We start from the raw sequence: 18,735 nt of genomic DNA, 5'->3' as shown, positions 1-18,735 counted from the left end.
AAAAGTCCAAGTTATTGTAGAGATTAACTGGACTTGATATGTTGTGCTTAAGCTATGGAGGCTCATAGACCATATAAGAAGGTTTTACTGGTTTCATTCGAAAGATGGGAACTCCCACATATCCATGTTGATAAGACCCCTAACCTACTTAAGGAGAGAGGGAAGGAGTTGAAGACATGGATCTCCTCTGCACCATGGCTAAGAGATGCAAGTTTGTCGGCATGTTTATTTGCTTCTCTAAAGCAATGACTTATGTGATATCCATGATCTCCAACTATTTTCATAATTTCTTGGATCATATCTTTGATTCTCCAAGGGGTTTCTATTCTTTATTGGAGTAATTTACCAGGAGCAAAGAATCGATTAAAGACATTTGTGAGACCTTTATCCGCACACCCATTTAAGGCCATATAGTAAGGCTGCTGTTTTAAGTTTTGTGTGCCAGCCCTTAGATTGATTGAGTAGGCAAATATAGTATGACCAAAAGAGTCTCGAATCAGTCCTCCTCCTCCGCAAGCACCTTGAAGGCAGCTACCATCACTATTGAGTTTAAAAGTCCTAGCAGGAAGTTTAATCCATTTAACGGGATTGCTGATATGTTGATGAATATTGGCATCAAAAATGTTGGAAAGACTTCGCCACATCTCCCCTATATTTACTTTTCCAAACTTCCTCCTCGTGATCTGCAAAAGAGTGAATAGGATATTAACATTAGTTCTGTAAGGAGAGGGGTTAACTTTCTCAAATTTGTTAGCACATCTCGTCTTCCAGATTTCCCAACAAATGGGGGAAGGCTTGGATAATGAAAGACGCTATGGGATTGTTGGTATGGGTGTTCCACCATTTAAGTAAAATAAGTTTTAGAGAATTCTGGATCAGTCTCACACCCAGAGAATTCACAATACTTCGCCAAATATATTTTGCAAAGTTCCCTTTGCAAAAAAGATGATCGGCAGTTTTCAGTGAGTTATTATCAGGGATATTCACACAACAGTAGCATCCAGGCACAATATTGATGCCTAGTTTTGCCACTTGATCATCCATTGAGAGTCTATTCTAAACAGCTCTCCAAGTAAGGAAACACATCTTAAAGGGGATGGCACAATTCCAAATCTTACTAGTAGCAATGTTGGAAGATCTTTTATTTCTTATAATCTTATTTTTTACATCTTCAGAGAGATCTCCCTGAATAGAGTTCCAATTCCAGACACTATTGTTATAAACTATGTTAAGCTTGATCAAGATATTTCCTTCAATATCGGGTTGAAGTAAGTAAAGAGGTCCTAAGCTTGACCAATTGTCAAACCAAAAATCTATCTCTCCTCTACCAATTTTCTAGGAAATGTGATTCTCCGTATCTGATATGGCTTCACACATAGCTTTCTAACATTAAGGTGTAAGACTTGCTTACTTATATATATGACCAACATCTTTCATGTGTTTTGTCAGTGTGAAACTTTTTATCCTAAGTTTGGCTATCACACAGACTTTCTAACGTTAGACCACACACATTCCGAGGTAGGAGGGAATCTAGACATCAATTTTTAGTATATATATATATATATATATATATAATATAGAGGAGAGAGAGAGAGAGAGAATTTCCTCGACTCTTTCATGTGTTTACTTTCATATAATTATATATGTTTATTATGACATGATGTTGTCAAATATAGACACCCTCACACCCTAGGCACTAGTTATAGCTAGGTAGGATATTATAGTATTTCAACTAAGGCAAGTGAGGAAGCTAAAGATCTTTTTTTTTATTACTATTTTTATGTATACACATATAACATCTAGATGAAAATCCCTCATCCACACTAAACAATGGGTAGATGTGATTATTTAAGTAAAATTAAAAAGAATGAATAAGAATATGGATTAGGTGTATCAAATATGACACCATTGGACAAGAGGGTGGTCCTATATATCCCATATTGTAAACGTGGTTCTACAAGAGGTACAAAATTCAATAATTGACACTTTGTTCTATTGGGTGCTATGATTAAATCAGAATGATTTTATTTATTTATTTATTTATTGAAGTTATAGAAGAACTTATCATTGTGATACTAAGGGCGCATTTGGTACGGAGGAAAATGTTTGTCATGGAAAATGCTTTCCTAGAAAATGTTTTTTTTAGAAAACAAGCGAATTTCTAACTTATTTTTTCAGGATTGGTTGGTAAGTAGTAGTGACCCGGAAACCAACCCCGACAATCGATCTACAACACGACCCAACACACGGACTAGGACACAACCCCGACGATCGATTAGAAATTCGATCCTAAGATATGACCTAGGACTTGACCCGACTCAAGACCTGAGACTCAACATTTGAATCTGGGACCGAATATCTAACCCAGGATCTGACCCTGACACACAAACTTGGACTCAATCGAACAATCTGGGATTCAACCCCAACGCATGAATCGAGACCCAACTTCCAAACCAGGAGCTGACCTCAACAACCAACAACCGATGTGAGATCCAACATTAGATTTTCAAATTGAGATTTCGACCCCAACTTTCGAACTGAGACCCTACTACACCTGAATCAGAACCTAACTTTCAAACTGAGATTTTTTACTTTTACTTTTTAAAAAAAAACAATTTTTTTCCTTTTTTTTGGAGGGGGGAATTGGGGTAGGGTGAGGTAAAAAAAAAAAAAATTAAAATTTTGAAAATAGTTTTCGAAACAAACTCTTAATTATTTTTTTTTGGGGGGGGGGGTGGTAGGATAGGTTCGGCGTAGGGGTGGGGTAAAAAAAAAAATATTTTCTAAAAACAATTTTTTTTTGGGTGGGGGCTGGTAGGGAATTGGGGTAGGTATGAGTTAAAAAAATGAAAATTTTAACTTTTTTTTCAAAACCAAACTTTTCGTGGGGGTGGGGGGTGGGGTGGGGTAAAAATAAATTGATTTTTCAAAAATAAAATTTTGCTGTTTTTGGTTGGGGGAGGGGCTGAGGCTGGCTATGGGGATCGGGTAGAGGTAAAACAAATTGAAATTTTTAATATTTTAATTTTAATTTGGATGGGGAAGGTCGGGATATGAGGTGGGCTAAGAAAAAAAGATTGTAATTCGAGATTAACGGAGAGTTTTGAAAAATATTCTTCTTAATTATTTTTTTAAGGAAAATCATTTTATTTAAATTTGAAGAAAATAAATTAATTTGAAAAATATTTAAATCAATCAAACATGAGAAAATTAAAGAAAATATTTTTCTTCATACCAAACATACCCTAAAACTTACTTTAAGTTACTAAAGTTGAAATTTAGCATTAAAATTCCAAGTTTTTTCTATCCTCTCAAAGGCTCTACAATAGCAGTTATACCTATGTATAAGAATACTGATTTTGTAATTTAAATGATATAGAACTACAAAAACAACTATTATTAGTATTTATTCCAAATTGATTAGCTCTATCAATCTTCCTAAAGCTCTTGCTAGATTGGGCGGCAGAATAGAAGTCTCACTACTAGCTTTTAGTCTTAAGCAGGCAGCGACGATCGGGAATGCATGTTATTTTAATTTATTTAGTCGATTTATTTTGATCTAACTAAATAAGTATTACTATTAAATAACTTTTTTTAATATAGTGGATAAGTAAAGCTGGACGGAGAGTGTATGAAAGAAAACCCTCTTTATTATAAATCTCCCACTCCATACCTCAACTAACTACTCTCCCCCCACACACACAACATGAAGAAACTTACCTTCTTTCTTCTTGTCATTTTTCTACTTGAAATAACAATTTCTGTTGACTCTCAAAATCCAGCACTCTTGAAATTTGTGCTTCAATGGCCACCAACTTATTGTATAGGACTGAATTCTGCAGCACAACCAGGCAGGTGCAAAGAGCCAATTCTTCAGCATAATTTGACACTCCATGGAGTTTGGCCAGCAGATCAAAGAGGAATTAGTATTACATGCACTGCACCACCAGATCCAAATTGGAATCAACTGGTACGTACTGACTTTTTAGTCACAAGAGTTTATGTTTTATGCACTGATAGATGTTAGATGTTAAATTAGTTTATATGTATATATAATCTAGTGATCATATACATATATGTTTATATAATAACGGGTTACTTATTGTAAACATCTTTTTTTTTTTTATCAAACTCTAATTTTTTACATTATTTTTTAATGATTTGATGTTCTTTAGGTCAAATCTTTGACATTTTGACTTTTATTTTAAAAAAAATGAAAATCACAAAAATAGTCGCATTTTAGATGTAAAATTTGTTTCATTTGAAAAAAGAAAGAAATTTACAAACAAAAAAAAGTGTTTTCTTTTTAAATTAAACAAGCGCACTTTTGATGAATAAGCTAATAATTTTTTCAGTAGGTCTTTAGGTGGCATTATTATTAGGTTATCCATGGTTTGATGCTCATTATAAAGATATTTAATGTCATTATCTATTAAATGATTTGATGGTGTATATATATTTTTTTGTAGTTTACAACGACTATAGAGAATCAACTGATGGCGTTCTGGCCACCACTTAGAGAAAACTCCCAAAAAAGGGACCTATGGAAGCACGAGTGGCGCGCGCATGGAGCATGTGGAGGAACAACACCACAAGTATACTTCAACATAGCAATAAGGATCAACAACATGCTTCAAAAGGGCAACTTGTTCAATTACTTGAAAACAAATGGGATTATTGCTTGTGATAGCTTGTCTTTTGCTAGAAAAGATATTGTTGATGCTATTCGAAAGGTGTTTGTTGTAACTCCTCCTCCCTCTCCTCCTCCTCCCCGTTCCCCTCCTCCTCCTTCTCGTTCCCCTCCTCCCCGTTCCCCTCCTCCTCCTCCTCGTTCCCCTCCTCCCCGTTCTCCTCCTCCACCTCCCCTCCTCCTCCCCTTGATGTTTACCTAACATGTATTCCAATTGATTCAAAAAATAGAACTCATGTTTACTTGAAAGAGGTTACCTTGTGCACTAATTTGGATGGCACTAGTTTCATTTCATGCCCTTCACAATCTGCTCCAACAAGCTGTTCTACTGGAGCTAGGATTATGCTACCTCATCCAAAACCTCAACCGTAAGAATCTGCAACTTTACTCGCATTCAATATTTTTAATTAGCCAATTTCCGACTGATTCTGTTGGAAATTTTGGCTAAACTAATGTTTTTCTAGTAGTTATGTGATAATATTTGCATAACTATAACACTTTTGAAAGTTTCTGGTCTTAAACATGTTAGAAGATCATATTAAGTAAGTAGGAGTACTTCTTTTCTTATGTGTTTTTAATTTGAACGGATAAGAAGTTTAAGAGAAGTAAGGTAACTTTTAAAAGTTTATAGTATTAAAACTAAAACTATAATTTTTTTATTTTTACGTTACATTAATTATACCTTTATTATTTTTTGTAGGTCACTATCGCCGTCACCGCCACCGCTACCACGGAGATTTCAAGAAGAAATAGATGTAGATGGGATATATCCTAAGTTTGAACAATCATGGACTAAATATATATTCAACGGCTGAGATTAATGTTTGGCTTAAAATAATAAAGGAAATTAAAAAAGAAAAGAAAAAAGACAGATAATAAAATATGATGTAGCTGATGACGTGTAAGAATAATGCACACTCTCTGAGTGAAAATAACTTATTATCTTGAATAAAACTTTTATTCTATTCTCTCTCTTAATATTAGTTTTCAAGGTACTTAAAGTCTCAAACAAAAAATTTAGCACAATATTCATGTTTATCAATTTTTTCGGGATTGGGTCAATTACGTTTATTAAATATTCATGTTTATCAATTTTTTCGAGATTGGGTCAATTACGTTTATTAGAATTCGATAGTAAAATAATTTTACTAGCAAGACAAATATATGTATTACTGTAAACATTTGCTCATAATGAGCTATATGTGATTGTTTAGAATCATTTTTAAATCTGAATTTGCTTTAAAAGTTGAATTATGTAGACGGAGATTAAAATAAATTGTCAAATATTTTCAAGCTATAGGTAGATAGGTAAACTTCACTTATTGAATTTATTTATTATTATTTTTACAAAAAAGTTCACATTTATAAATGATTATAATTAAAATTACCTAAATCTAGATTAGGCTAGGAATTTTCAAGTTACTATCAAAAAAATTTTCGACCCAAATTTTTTCTCCGTTGACTTTTTTATAACGATGGAAGCAGGTTGTGACAAAAGGTTACAATGGATAATAAGTAAACTTTATGCATTCATTAGTTTAATTTAAACATGATATTTTGTGGCTTTGAAGATCACAATGGGCGGATCTAGAAGCCCAATTATAGGTTCACATGAATCTAGTAATTTTTGCTTCGATCCTTTATATTAATGAATTTACAAGATATTTATAAATATTTGATCATGAATTTATTTATTATTATAGTATTAACTTGAGCTTACGATAGAAACTCATAAATATCAAATTATAAATCTGCCTTTGAAGGCCATGCTATTACAAGAAATAGACGACTCCTGCCCAAACACAAATAGGACTATCAACTCATGAGGATTGATTTGTTGAATTTGTGTAATATAATAGACAAATTGTGATTCGACCCTTCTTTGGGCCTTATTCATTACTAGAGCTCTAGAAGTACCAAGCAAATTTTTCGTTCTAATTTTGGTCAATATTTTATAATATAATATTTATTATATTTACATGAGAAAAAAATGTAACTTATAATACATTGTGTATAGTTTTTGAATATTTGAATTTGAATTTTAAATTATTAAGTTAATCTAATTTAATTTAGCGTAAAAAATTAATTAAATTGACTCCCAAAAATAAAAAATATCACATAAGGTTTGAGGATATATAGGTCTAAGATAGTCCGTCGTTAAATGTATCTTTAAGCAATTTTGATTGCCAAAAGCATTAAAACATTTTGATTTTCGTCAAATATTTAACCAACTTTGATTATTAGATTTAATAAAAAAATTGAAAAAATAAGTAACGGAAATTCATTTTTTTTATTTCATATCACTATATTTTACATGAAAGTGATTACTCCTTGTCCTATCCATGATTGATTAAATACTTATTTGTTGTATTTATATTGGGTACACCTAAAATGTTTGATATGTTGTAAAGTAGTTTTCATTTACGTGAAATTGGATGTATTTTCTTTTGGTGAGTATTATATGGTATAATTATTAAAACTGGTTGCTTCATTTTCTCACATATTTAAGGGGATAGTTAAGGCTCTAAACATTTCGATCAACTAATTTGTAATATATAATAGCTAGGTTATGCATACTTATATCAAATACACATAAACAAGATTGTATAGATCGTATATATTTGATCATATTGATAAATTAGTTGGTTGAACTATCGAACTATGTATCTATCTATCTATCTTGACTTGTTCATGTATTTACTTTCATAATTATGTTTAACTATGGCATGATATTGTCGAATATATTGAAAATGAATTATGAGATGAACCTAATATGAACGAGATTAGATTTTTACTAATATGAGTTTGGGATGCTAATAGTTGAGATGGTTCACTCAATGGAAGTGATTAAGTTAAGCACACTAAATGTTGATCACGAAACTCTAGGCATGAGTATCAGTAGATAATATTATATCAATTTTGTGGGTAATGCTAAATGACTAGAAATATTTGGCCAGAAATGTAAAAAGACTAGAATATCCTTGTTTTAATTTTTGCATTTATTTCCTCAATACTTTTCACTCCAAACAAAACTAACTTTTTTATATTTCCCAAACTCCTTGAGCTACTAAAACACAAACTATTTGGCTGCCAAGGAAAATGAAAAAATGTTTTTGTGTATATTTTTGTGTGTGTATAGTTTATCCGATTTATTTTTAAAAATAAATATTGTTTAGTTAATAAAAAAATTGTATGCTTTAGTTAAAAAAATATTTTTGTAATTTTGTTTTTTATACATTATATACCAAATTATGTTCTACATATACATAACATACATTCCTTCCTCTACCCCTCCCCTGAACTCAATTATGATCATAAGGTGCCAACGCATACCTTTGAAAAATTATTTTTTCGCTTAAAATAAACCTCTTTATTGAAAAGAGACAATTAAATTTCTCATTAATAATAACTACAAATGACTATATTATCTACTTAAGATTATACTTAATTATTATGTAATACAAAATTAGTAAAATATAGTAATTAACCGTAGATTAAAAGAGTTTAATTAAATTTTTCTTTAAATATAATCAACTAAATAGATTAGTCTATATAATGGATGTTTTTCAAGAGAATTTTTTTTTTTTTTGAAATTTAGATATTTCTAAATATAATTGATGATAAGACATATATAACTATGCCATAAATAATACATTAATTTTTTATATTATAATCATTCCACACAAGAATTAACATATATAGAAAATGGTGAAATTATTTCACTAATTTTAACCATGAATGAAAAATTCAGTTATTCCAATAATATTAATTAAGTGGATATTTCAAAACAAATGAATAAAAGATCACTCAATACCTACCTATCAATTATAATACTTTAAAATAGATGTATTTTATGTATATAATAAATTACAATATGTTTAATGTGTATAAATAAAGTATAACATAACTAGGATATATATTTTTTTAAAAATATTTTCATTTAATGTAGAATTTTAATATTTCAATAACGATAATCAAAACTCAAAATACTTAAGAATTGATAGACATCGGCACATTATAGAAATACATAAAAAAATTATTAATATGTAGTTTAATTTTTAAATATGTAGTTGTAAATACGTAGTTTAATTTTTTTAAAACATAATAATCAAACATAAAATTTAAATATGTAGTTTAATTTTTCAAAACATAATAATTAACAAATATGCAATATTACAACATTAATGTGTAACTATCTTGGGTTATTGTTAAATAGGATCTACACTTATGAACCATATGATTTTTAGTATTTCTTTAATGTGTTGATGTCTACCAATTCTAAAGTATTTTAAGTTTTGATTGTTATTATTGAACTATTTACATTATATATAAAAAATTATTTTAAATATAATTTAAATAATTATTTAAATAGGTAATTTAAATTTATTTATATAATAAATGCAATAAAATAACTTAATTTTAAAAATTCTTAATCAGTTTGAAACAAATATTAATTTGAGAGAAAAAAATAAATACTAATATTGTGACTACAACTATGTGTAACATCCGACAATTTAAAATGAATATGAAGAAGCTTGAATTGGAAGTAGTCATTTTTTTTGGAAAAATTCAGAATCTGGAAATTTGGCTAAATTCAAAATCTGGAAATTTGGCTAAGTGTGAAAATCAGTGAGTTTTTGGCCAACTTTGAGCAGTCATAACTCCTAGCTCAGGATGAGTTAGGAGTAGTTCTAGTTATGGTTGTGAAACTTGTGGAACGATCTTTCCAACACAACCAAGTTTGCTCGATTCTGAGTTCGTATGAGCGAGTTATGCCCTTTGAAAGTTGGGCAGTTGGCAGGGAGTCCGTCCGGAAATTTAAGGGCATTTTGATCTTTTCACAAATCATTTCTTTTGAGGTTATATTGTTGTGTTAGGCTGTTTGTGGATCATTTTTGTTCCATTTTAAAAGAGAGAAAGTTAGGGTTCTTGAGAGTGAAGAAGAGAAGAAGAGGAGAAGAAGAAGAGATCAACAAGTTTCCGTCGTGGAATTTCGTCGGGGGTGATCCCTATCAAGGTATGTGAGTTCTTTAGTGTGGGTTGATCCTTTCCCCCACACACCAAACTCATTTTATGATTTGAGAAAATATTAGATTTGTTGTTGAAGTTGTTAGTTGTTGTTGATGTTGTTAGTTGTGTTGTAGAAGTTATTGTTGGTTGTGGGACATGATTTGGTTGTGTTCTTGAGTTGAATCTCTTGTATATTGAGGGATTTTATGATCCTTAGTGTTGGTTGGTTCATACCCCCACACACCAACTCGTTTTTAATTCCAAGAAAAGATTTATTTTGGTTGTTGAAGTTGTTGGTTGTGTTGTTGAAGTTCTTGCTGATTTGGGACAGGATTTGGTTGTGATTTTGCTGCTGGAACCTTTGAGGTTGAGAGGGTTTAGAGTTGGATAGAAACAAGGGGAAAAAGTCGAATTTTTGGGGGAAAAGGGTTGGGCTGTTGCGCCAGCCAGCGCACCCAAAAAAGAGATGCTGAACTTTCCCCTTGGGGCAGAACACCTGGCAGAAAGCCCAGCAGTCCCTCTGAAGTTTGAGGGCTGGCGCCCCTTAGAGCGCCAAGGACGCCAATCCTTCCCGTTACCTTCATTCCCCACTTTTTCATACATGTTCCTAGGTATTATACCTATGTTTTCTAGTTGTTTCCAACACTCCAAGGTACTTCTAAAAGTCAAGAACTCATCCGTAACATGTGATTAAACACCTTGAATCCAAAATTCCAATTCAAGGAGAGTTAGTTAGAAGTCAAGTGATGTTAAGAGTTAAGCTTAGAAGTGAAGTAAGTCAAAACAAGTTTTTAAAGTTGTTCAAGAATCATTAGTGAATGTTTTAGCTTCATTTTTAAGACTTGAGTTTCAAGTCAAGTCAAAAGTATTGAGTTTCAAGTCAAGTCAAAAGTTAAGAGTTTCATGTTAAGTTAAGAGTTTCACATCAAGCCAAGAGTTCAAGTAAAGTAAAGAGTTTAAAGTTGGGTTCATTTCTCAAAGTTATTAGGGAACTATGTATTCCCAAAGAAGTTTTAAAGAAATGTTTTTACATTTAAACAAAGTTGGAAACTGAGATTTCCAAAAGAGCCTTCGGGCTAGTTTTTGAGTAATTATCTCATATCAGCAGGAATAAATATGTTTTAAAAACATAAGAGCCAGTACATTTTTTGGAGTAGTATCGAGCACCGAATTGGGGGAGCGTTCAAAGAACCCACAGCCCCAATAGAACCATGTTAGCCACCATGGGTAGAAAATGATCATACTTTTTAGATGAATCCTTTTCAGATTAGACTAGTGGATCCATTAGGCAGTTCAGGTCTTATACCTTTGGCCGGGTATAAGATGCTCTGGCAGCGTGAGGTCGATCGTTGTATCATCACTATAGCTTTTATGTGATGGTTGTCGGTTAGAGAAACTCCCACAGCAATTATTGTATTTTCATACACAGAGATTATTGTATTTTTATATACATCAGTTCATTGTATTTCTATATACATTTCAGGCTTATTGTATCTTTGTATACACACAGAGTTTATAGCATGTTTTAAACAGTCTTTCTTTATATCGCACTTGTTTTAAATTGCCTTATACTGAAAGAAGTCAGTCAGGTTGAGTTGAGTTGAGCAAGGTAAACTTTTCAGTTTCTTCCAAATTTCCTTCTAGCCAATGGTGCTTAGTTTTCCAGCTCGCATACTCGTAAATTCCATGTACTGATGCCAGTTGGCCTGCATCGTCTTATGATGCAGATACAGGTACCCCGGATCAGCATCCTGCACGTCGTTGATCCAGCTGAGCACTCCAGAGTCAGTGGTGAGCCTCCTTGCATTTCGGAGGACTCAATTATTTTGTGTTCTTAGTTTTTGTTTTATTAGGATGTTGCGGGTTCTGTCCCAACATCCATCTCAGTATTTTAGAGGCTTCATAGACAGACAATCAGTCAGTTAGTTTTGAGTCTCTCATCTATATATATATATATATATATAAAATATTATATTTTGAGATTCGAGTTGCCTTTATGGCCATATTTAATAAGTTAAGTTGTTTTGTAATATTGCATTGCATTGAGTTATTCTGTTGGGTTAGGTTTCCGCTGAGTTAAGAAAGTCAGACCAAGGGTTTGCTTGGGGCCAGAAATGGTCTCCGGGTGCCGATCCCGCCCAAGGTGTAAGCTCAGGGCGTGACAAACTTGGTATCAGAGCACATAGTTCAAGAGTCCTAGGGACTCTATGAAGCCGTGTTTGTAGAGTCCTAGTTATCGTTGTGAAGCGCGCCACATCTATAATTGGGAGGCTACAACATTTAGGAAGATCTCTCATTTCTTTCACACTCATCTCGTGCGTTAGAGTTGATCTCTAAAAAGTTTCTTTCTAATCCATGCTTGCACGTGTTTTCAGATAGTCATGCCTCCACGAAGAGTTGGTAGAGGGCGTCTTCCTAGACGTTATGTTGATGAGCAAGAGTTACCTTATGCCCTGGGAGTGCAACCACAAGGGGAAGTTTCTAATGCCGAGTTCAGAGAGGCAATTAGGATGTTGAGTCAAGCTGTAACTAATTAGATTGGTCAGCAGACGGGAGCTAGACATGAGGGAGTTGACACTTCAAGGATTCGTGAGTTCTTGGGGATGAATCCTCCGAGTTTCATGGGTTCAAGCATCACTGAGGATCCAGAGAACTTCAATGAGGAGTTGAAGAAGATTTTTTATGTGATGCATGTGGTAGATATTGAGCGGGTTGAACTAGCTGCATATCAATTGAAAGATGTTGCTAGAACTTGGTTCGATCAATGGAAAGGGGGCAGAGCTGAGAGTGCACCACCTGCGAGTTGGGCCTATTTCGAGGAAGCTTTCTTGGGGCATTTCTTTCCTGGAGAATTGAGAGAGGCCAAGGTACGTGAGTTCCTTACACTTAAGCAGGAGTCTTTGAGTGTTTAAGAGTACAGTCTGAAGTTCACACAATTATCCCGCCATGCTCTGGAGATGGTTGCGGACATGAGGAATAGAATGAGCTTATTTATTGCTGGGCTGTCTCGGTTGTCAAGCAAGAAAGGTAGGGCTGCAATGCTTATCGGGGACATGGACATATCCAGATTAATGATCTATATACAACAGGTTGAGGAAGAAAAGCTGAGGGATAGGGAAGAGTTCAGAAGTAAGAGAGCCAAGACCGGTAATGAGTCCGGGCAGCAGAAAGGTAATTCAAACCGTTCCTCCTTTCAGCAAAGGCAAAACGGACCTGCTCTATCATCTGCTAGAGCACCTGCACCCAGATACAGAGGTGAATTTAATGGCCAGAATTCGAATGACTTCAAGGCTAGACCAGTGCAATCTTCGGGTAGTGTGGCGCAAGGGAGTAGTAAGCCTCCTGCTTGCGCCAAGTGTGGTAGAAACCACTTAGGTATTTGTCGAGAGGGATCCATTGGTTGTTTCAAGTGTGGTCAGAATGGACATTTCATGCGAGAGTGTCCAAAGAATAGGCAGGGTAATGGGGGAATAAAGTACTGTCTTCTTCAGTTGATCCCCCAGACAGGACGGAACCTAGAAGAGCTACTTCTAGTACCAGTGGAGGAGCAAACCGCCTTTATGCAATCATCAGTCGCCATGAGCAAGAGAATTCTCCAAATGTTGTCACTGGTATGATCAAGGTCTTCGCTTTCGATGTGTATGCTTTGCTAGATCCAGGAGCAAGTTTATCTTTTGTAACTCCTTATGTTGCAAATAAGTTTGAGGTTCTTCTTGAAGGACTTTGTGAACCCTTTTGTGTTTCCACACTTATTGGGGAGTCTATTCTAGCGGAAAGAGTTTATCGTGATTGTCCTGTTTCTATCAATCACAAGAGCACCATGGTTGATTTGGTTGAGTTAGACATGGTAGATTTTGATGTCATTCTAGGTATGGATTGGCTTCATGTTTGTTATGCATCGATAGATTGTAGAACTCGAGCAGTCAAGTTTCAGTTTCCGAATGAGCCAGTCATAGAGTGGAGTAGCAGTTCAACAGTGCCTAAGGGTCGTTTTATTTCGTACCTTAAGGCAAGAAAGTTAGTTTCGAAGGGTTGTGTCTATCACTTAGTCCGAGTTCATGACTCTAGTGTTGAGATACCTCCTTTCCAGTCAGTTCCTATAGTAAGAGAGTTTCCAGAAGTATTTCCTGATGATCTACCCGGAATTCCTCCTGAGAGAGAAATAAATTTCGGCATAGATCTCATTCCAGATACTCGTCCTATCTCTATTCCGCCATGTAGAATGGCACCAGCAAAGTTGAAAGAGCAGTTGAAAGATCTCCTAGAAAAGGGTTTCATTCGACCGAGTGTCTCACCTTGGGGTGCTCCGGTTTTGTTTGTGAGGAAGAAAGATGGTTCCCTTAGAATGTGTATAGATTACCGCCAGTTGAACAAGGTTACCATCAAGAACAAATACCCTCTTCCGAGAATTGATGATCTTTTCGATCAGCTTCAGGGTGCCACCTATTTTTCGAAGATTGACCTCAGATCAGGTTATCATCAGTTAAGAGTAAGGGAATGTGATATTCCAAAGACAACTTTCAGGACCCGGTACGGTCATTATGAGTTTTTGGTCATGTCCTTTGGTTTGACCAATGCGCTGGCAGCTTTCATGGATTTGATGAATAGAGTCTTCAAACCTTATTTAGATATGTTTGTTATTGTCTTTATTGATGATATACTAGTCTATTCAAGGAATGAAGAAGATCATGCTAGTCATCTCAGAACAGTTCTTCAGACTTTGAAAGATAAGAAATTGTATGCCAAGTTCTCTAAGTGTGAGTTTTGGCTTAAGTCTGTGGCGTTCCTAGGCCACATTGTGTCCGGTGATGGAATTAAAGTTGATACTCGGAAAATTGAGGCAGTGCAGAATTGGCCTAGACCCACATCTCCAACTGAAATTAGGAGTTTCTTGGGTTTGGCTGGCTATTATAGAAGGTTTGTTGAAGGGTTCTCGACTATTGCATCTCCTTTGACAAAGTTGACTCAGAAAGAAGCAAAATTTCAATGGTCTGAAGCTTGTGAGAAAAGCTTTCAGGAATTCAAAAAAAGATTGATTATAACTCCAATTTTGACGTTACCAGAAGGTACTCAAGGTTTTGTGGTGTATTGTGATGCATCTAGAGTTGGTTTGGGTTGTGTCTTAATGCAGAATGACAAGGTTATAGCTTATGCCTCTAGACAGTTAAAGGTTCATGAGAAGAACTACCCAACCCATGACTTAGAATTGGCTGCTGTAGTATTTGCTTTGAAGATATGGCGTCATTACTTGTATGGTGTGCATGTCGACATATTCACTGATCACAAGAGCCTTCAATATGTGCTTACTCAGAAAGAGCTTAATCTCAGACAGAGGAGGTGGTTAGAGTTACTCAAGAATTATGACCTAAGTATTCTTTACCACCCAGGTAAGGCTAATGTTGTTACTGATTCTTTGAGCAGGTTGTCTATGGGTAGCACCGCCCATATTGAAGAAGGAAGTAGAGAGTTAGCAAAAGATGTACACAGACTGGCATGCCTGGGAGTCAGATTTATAGATTCCGCAAAATGAGGAATAGCGGTGACGAGCAGGGCCGAGTCATCATTAATGTCAGAAGTGAAAAAGAAGCAAGATCAAGATCCCATTTTGCTTGAGTTGAAGGCAAATGTTCAAAAGCAAAGAGTATTAGCTTTTGAATAAGGGGGAGATGGTGTTTTGAGATTTCAAGGTAGATTGTGCGTACCTATGGTAGATGGACTCCAAGAGAAGATTATGGAGGAAGCTCACAGCTCCAGATATTCTATTCATCCGGGTTCCACCAAGATGTATCGTGATTTGCGTGAAGTTTATTGGTGGAATGACATGAAGAAGGGCATTGTTGAGTTTGTTGCTAAGTGTCCAAATTGCCAACAAGTGAAAGTTGAACACCAAAGGCCCGGTGGTTTGGCTCAGAGGATAGAACTTCCAGAGTGGAAGTGGGAGATGATCAATATGGATTTCATCACAGGGTTGCCAAGGTCTCGCAGACAGCATGATTCTATTTGGGTAATTGTCGACTGAATGACAAAGTCAGCTCATTTTCTACCGGTAAAGACTACCAATACAGCAGAAGATTATGCCAAGTTATATGTTCAAGAGATAGTGAGACTTCATGGAGTCCCAATCTCCATTATTTCAGATAGAGGTGCACAATTTATTGCACAGTTCTGGAAATCTTTTCAGAAGGGCTTGGGTTCAAAGGTGAACTTAAGTACTGCCTTTCACTCTCAGACTGATGGGCAAGCAGAGCGCACTATTCTGACCTTAGAGAATATGTTGAGGGCTTGTGTAATCGATTTCAAAGGGAGTTGGGATGATCACCTACCTCTCATTGAATTTGCCTACAACAACAGTTATCACTCTAGCATCCAGATGGCTCCATATGAAGCTCTTTATAAGAGAAGATGTAGATCTCCTATTGGATGGTTTGAAGTTGGTGAAGCACAGTTGATAGGACCAGATTTAGTTCACCAAGCTATGGAAAAGGTAAAAGTGATTCAAGAGAGGTTGAAAACGGCACAGAGTCGTCAGAAATCCTACACCGATGTTAGGAGAATGGCGTTAGAATTTGAAATAGACGATTGGGTATATTTGAAGGTTTCACCCATGAAAGGCGTTATGAGATTTGGTAAGAAGGGTAAACTTAGTCCCCGGTATATTGGACCTTATCGCATAGCCAAGAGGATTGGCAATGTTGCTTATGAGTTGGAGTTACCACAGGAACTAGCAGCGGCTCATCCGATATTTCACATCTCCATGTTGAAGAAGTGCATAAGCGATCCTTTATTGATCCTACCAACTGAAAGTATCAAGATCAAGGATAACTTATCTTATGAGTAGATTCCTGTTCAAATTTTGGATCGTCAAGTTCGTAGGTTGAGAACGAAAGATGTAGCCTCAGTTAAGGTCCTATGGAGGAACCAATTTGTTGAGGAAGCTACTTGGGATGCCGAAGAAGACATGAAGAAGAGATATCCATATTTCTTTGAATCCGCAGATCAAGGTATTAATTTACTTCTTAGTGCTCTTTAAATTATAATGGGCATGTTGTTGTTGTTGTTGCATGATTGCTTGTTGGGTGTTTCAATTGATGTTACACCCTTAGCCTTGTAAGAGTAACCTCATTCGAGGACGAATGTTCCCAATGGGGAGATATTGTAACATCCAACAATTTAAAATGAATATGAAGAAACTTGAAATTAGAAGTAGTCATTTTTTTGGAAAAATTCAGAATCTGGAAATTTGGCTAAATTCAAAATCTGGAAATTTGGCTGTGTGAAAATCAGTGAGTTTTTGGCCAACTTTGAGCAGTCATAACTCCTAGCTCAGGATGAGTTAGGAGTAGTTCTAGTTATGGTTGTGAAACTTGTGGAACGATCTTTCCAACACAACCAAGTTTGCTCGATTCTGAGTTCGTATGAGCGAGTTATGCCCTTTGAAAGTTGGGCAGTTGGCAGGGAGTCCGTCCGGAAATTTAAGGGCATTTTGATCTTTTCACAAATCATTTCTTTTGAGGTTATATTGTTGTGTTAGGCTGTTTGTGGATCATTTTTGTTCCATTTTAAAAGAGAGAAAGTTAGGGTTCTTGAGAGTGAAGAAGAGAAGAAGAGGAGAAGAAGAAGAGATCAACAAGTTTCCGTCGTGGAATTTCGTCGGGGGTGATCCCTATCAAGGTATGTGAGTTCTTTAGTGTGGGTTGATCCTTTCCCCCACACACCAAACTCATTTTATGATTTGAGAAAATATTAGATTTGTTGTTGAAGTTGTTAGTTGTTGTTGATGTTGTTAGTTGTGTTGTAGAAGTTATTGTTGGTTGTGGGACATGATTTGGTTGTGTTCTTGAGTTGAATCTCTTGTATATTGAGGGATTTTATGATCCTTAGTGTTGGTTGGTTCATACCCCCACACACCAACTCGTTTTTAATTCCAAGAAAAGATTTATTTTGGTTGTTGAAGTTGTTGGTTGTGTTGTTGAAGTTCTTGCTGATTTGGGACAGGATTTGGTTGTGATTTTGCTGCTGGAACCTTTGAGGTTGAGAAGGGTTTAGAGTTGGATAGAAACAAGGGGAAAAAGTCGGATTTTTGGGGGAAAAGGGTTGGGCTGTTGCGCCAGCCAGCGCACCCAAAAAATGGGTTGCTGAACTTTCCCCTTGGGGCAGAACACCTGGCAGAACGCCCAGCAGTCCCTTTGAAGTTTGAGGGCTGGCGCCCCACGCCTTTTAGAGCGCCAAGGACGCCAATCCTTCCCGTTACCTTCATTCCCCACTTTTTCATACATGTTCCTAGGTATTATACCTATGTTTTCTAGTTGTTTCCAACACTCCAAGGTACTTCTAAAAGTCAAGAACTCATCCGTAACATGTGATCAAACACCTTGAATCCAAAATTCCAATTCAAGGAGAGTTAGTTAGAAGTCAAGTGATGTTAAGAGTTAAGCTTAGAAGTGAAGCAAGTCAAAGCAAGTTTTTAAAGTTGTTCAAGAGTCTTTAGTGAATGTTTTAGCTTCATTTTTAAGACTTGAGTTTCAAGTCAAGTCAAAAGTATTGAGTTTCAAGTCAAGTCAAAAGTTAAGAGTTTCATGTTAAGTTAAGAGTTTCACATCAAGCCAAGAGTTCAAGTAAAGTAAAGAGTTTAAAGTTGGGTTCATTTCTCAAAGTTATTAGGGAACTATGTATTCCCAAAGAAGTTTTAAAGAAATGTTTTTACACTTAAACAAGGTTGGAAACTGAGATTTCCAAAAGAGCCTTCGGGCTAGTTTTTGAGTAATTATCTCATATCAGCAAGAATAAATATGTTTTAAAAACATAAGAGCCAGTACATTTTTTGGAGTAGTATCGAGCACCGAATTGGGGGAGCGTTCAAAGAACCCACAGCCCCCATAGAACCATGTTAGCCACCATGGGTAGAAAATGATCATACTTTTTAGATGAATCCTTTTCAGATTAGACTAGTGGATCCATTAGGTAGTTCAGGTCTTATACCTTTGGCTGGGTATAAGATGCTCTGGCAGCGTGAGGTCGATCGTTGTATCATCACT

General features: G+C 35.4%; 3 protein-coding genes across 5 annotated transcripts in view; 1 reads left to right on the top strand and 2 right to left on the bottom strand.

The window, feature by feature from the left end:
* Window positions 1-18,735, bottom strand: part of LOC125824494 (preprotein translocase subunit SCY1, chloroplastic) — a 390,387-nt gene that overhangs the window by 126,045 nt on the left and 245,607 nt on the right. The gene's annotated exons all lie outside the window — the stretch shown is intronic.
* Window positions 1-18,735, bottom strand: part of LOC125824507 (xylose isomerase) — a 470,700-nt gene that overhangs the window by 272,876 nt on the left and 179,089 nt on the right. The window lies entirely within an intron of this gene.
* On the top strand, window positions 3,707-4,892 carry LOC125824642 (ribonuclease 3-like). The gene is made up of 2 exons (XM_049504040.1): window positions 3,707-3,970; window positions 4,470-4,892. The coding sequence occupies exons 1-2, from the start codon at window positions 3,707-3,709 to the stop codon at window positions 4,890-4,892; spliced, it is 687 nt and encodes a 228-aa protein (XP_049359997.1).

The sequence above is a fragment of the Solanum verrucosum genome, unplaced genomic scaffold, assembly GCF_900185275.1.
Source record: "Solanum verrucosum unplaced genomic scaffold, falcon-dt-bn FXZP01000022.1, whole genome shotgun sequence".
Lineage (NCBI taxonomy): Eukaryota > Viridiplantae > Streptophyta > Magnoliopsida > Solanales > Solanaceae > Solanum > Solanum verrucosum.
The sequence above is the reverse complement of the archived record's forward strand: the minus strand, read 5'-3'. Positions and strand labels throughout refer to the sequence as shown.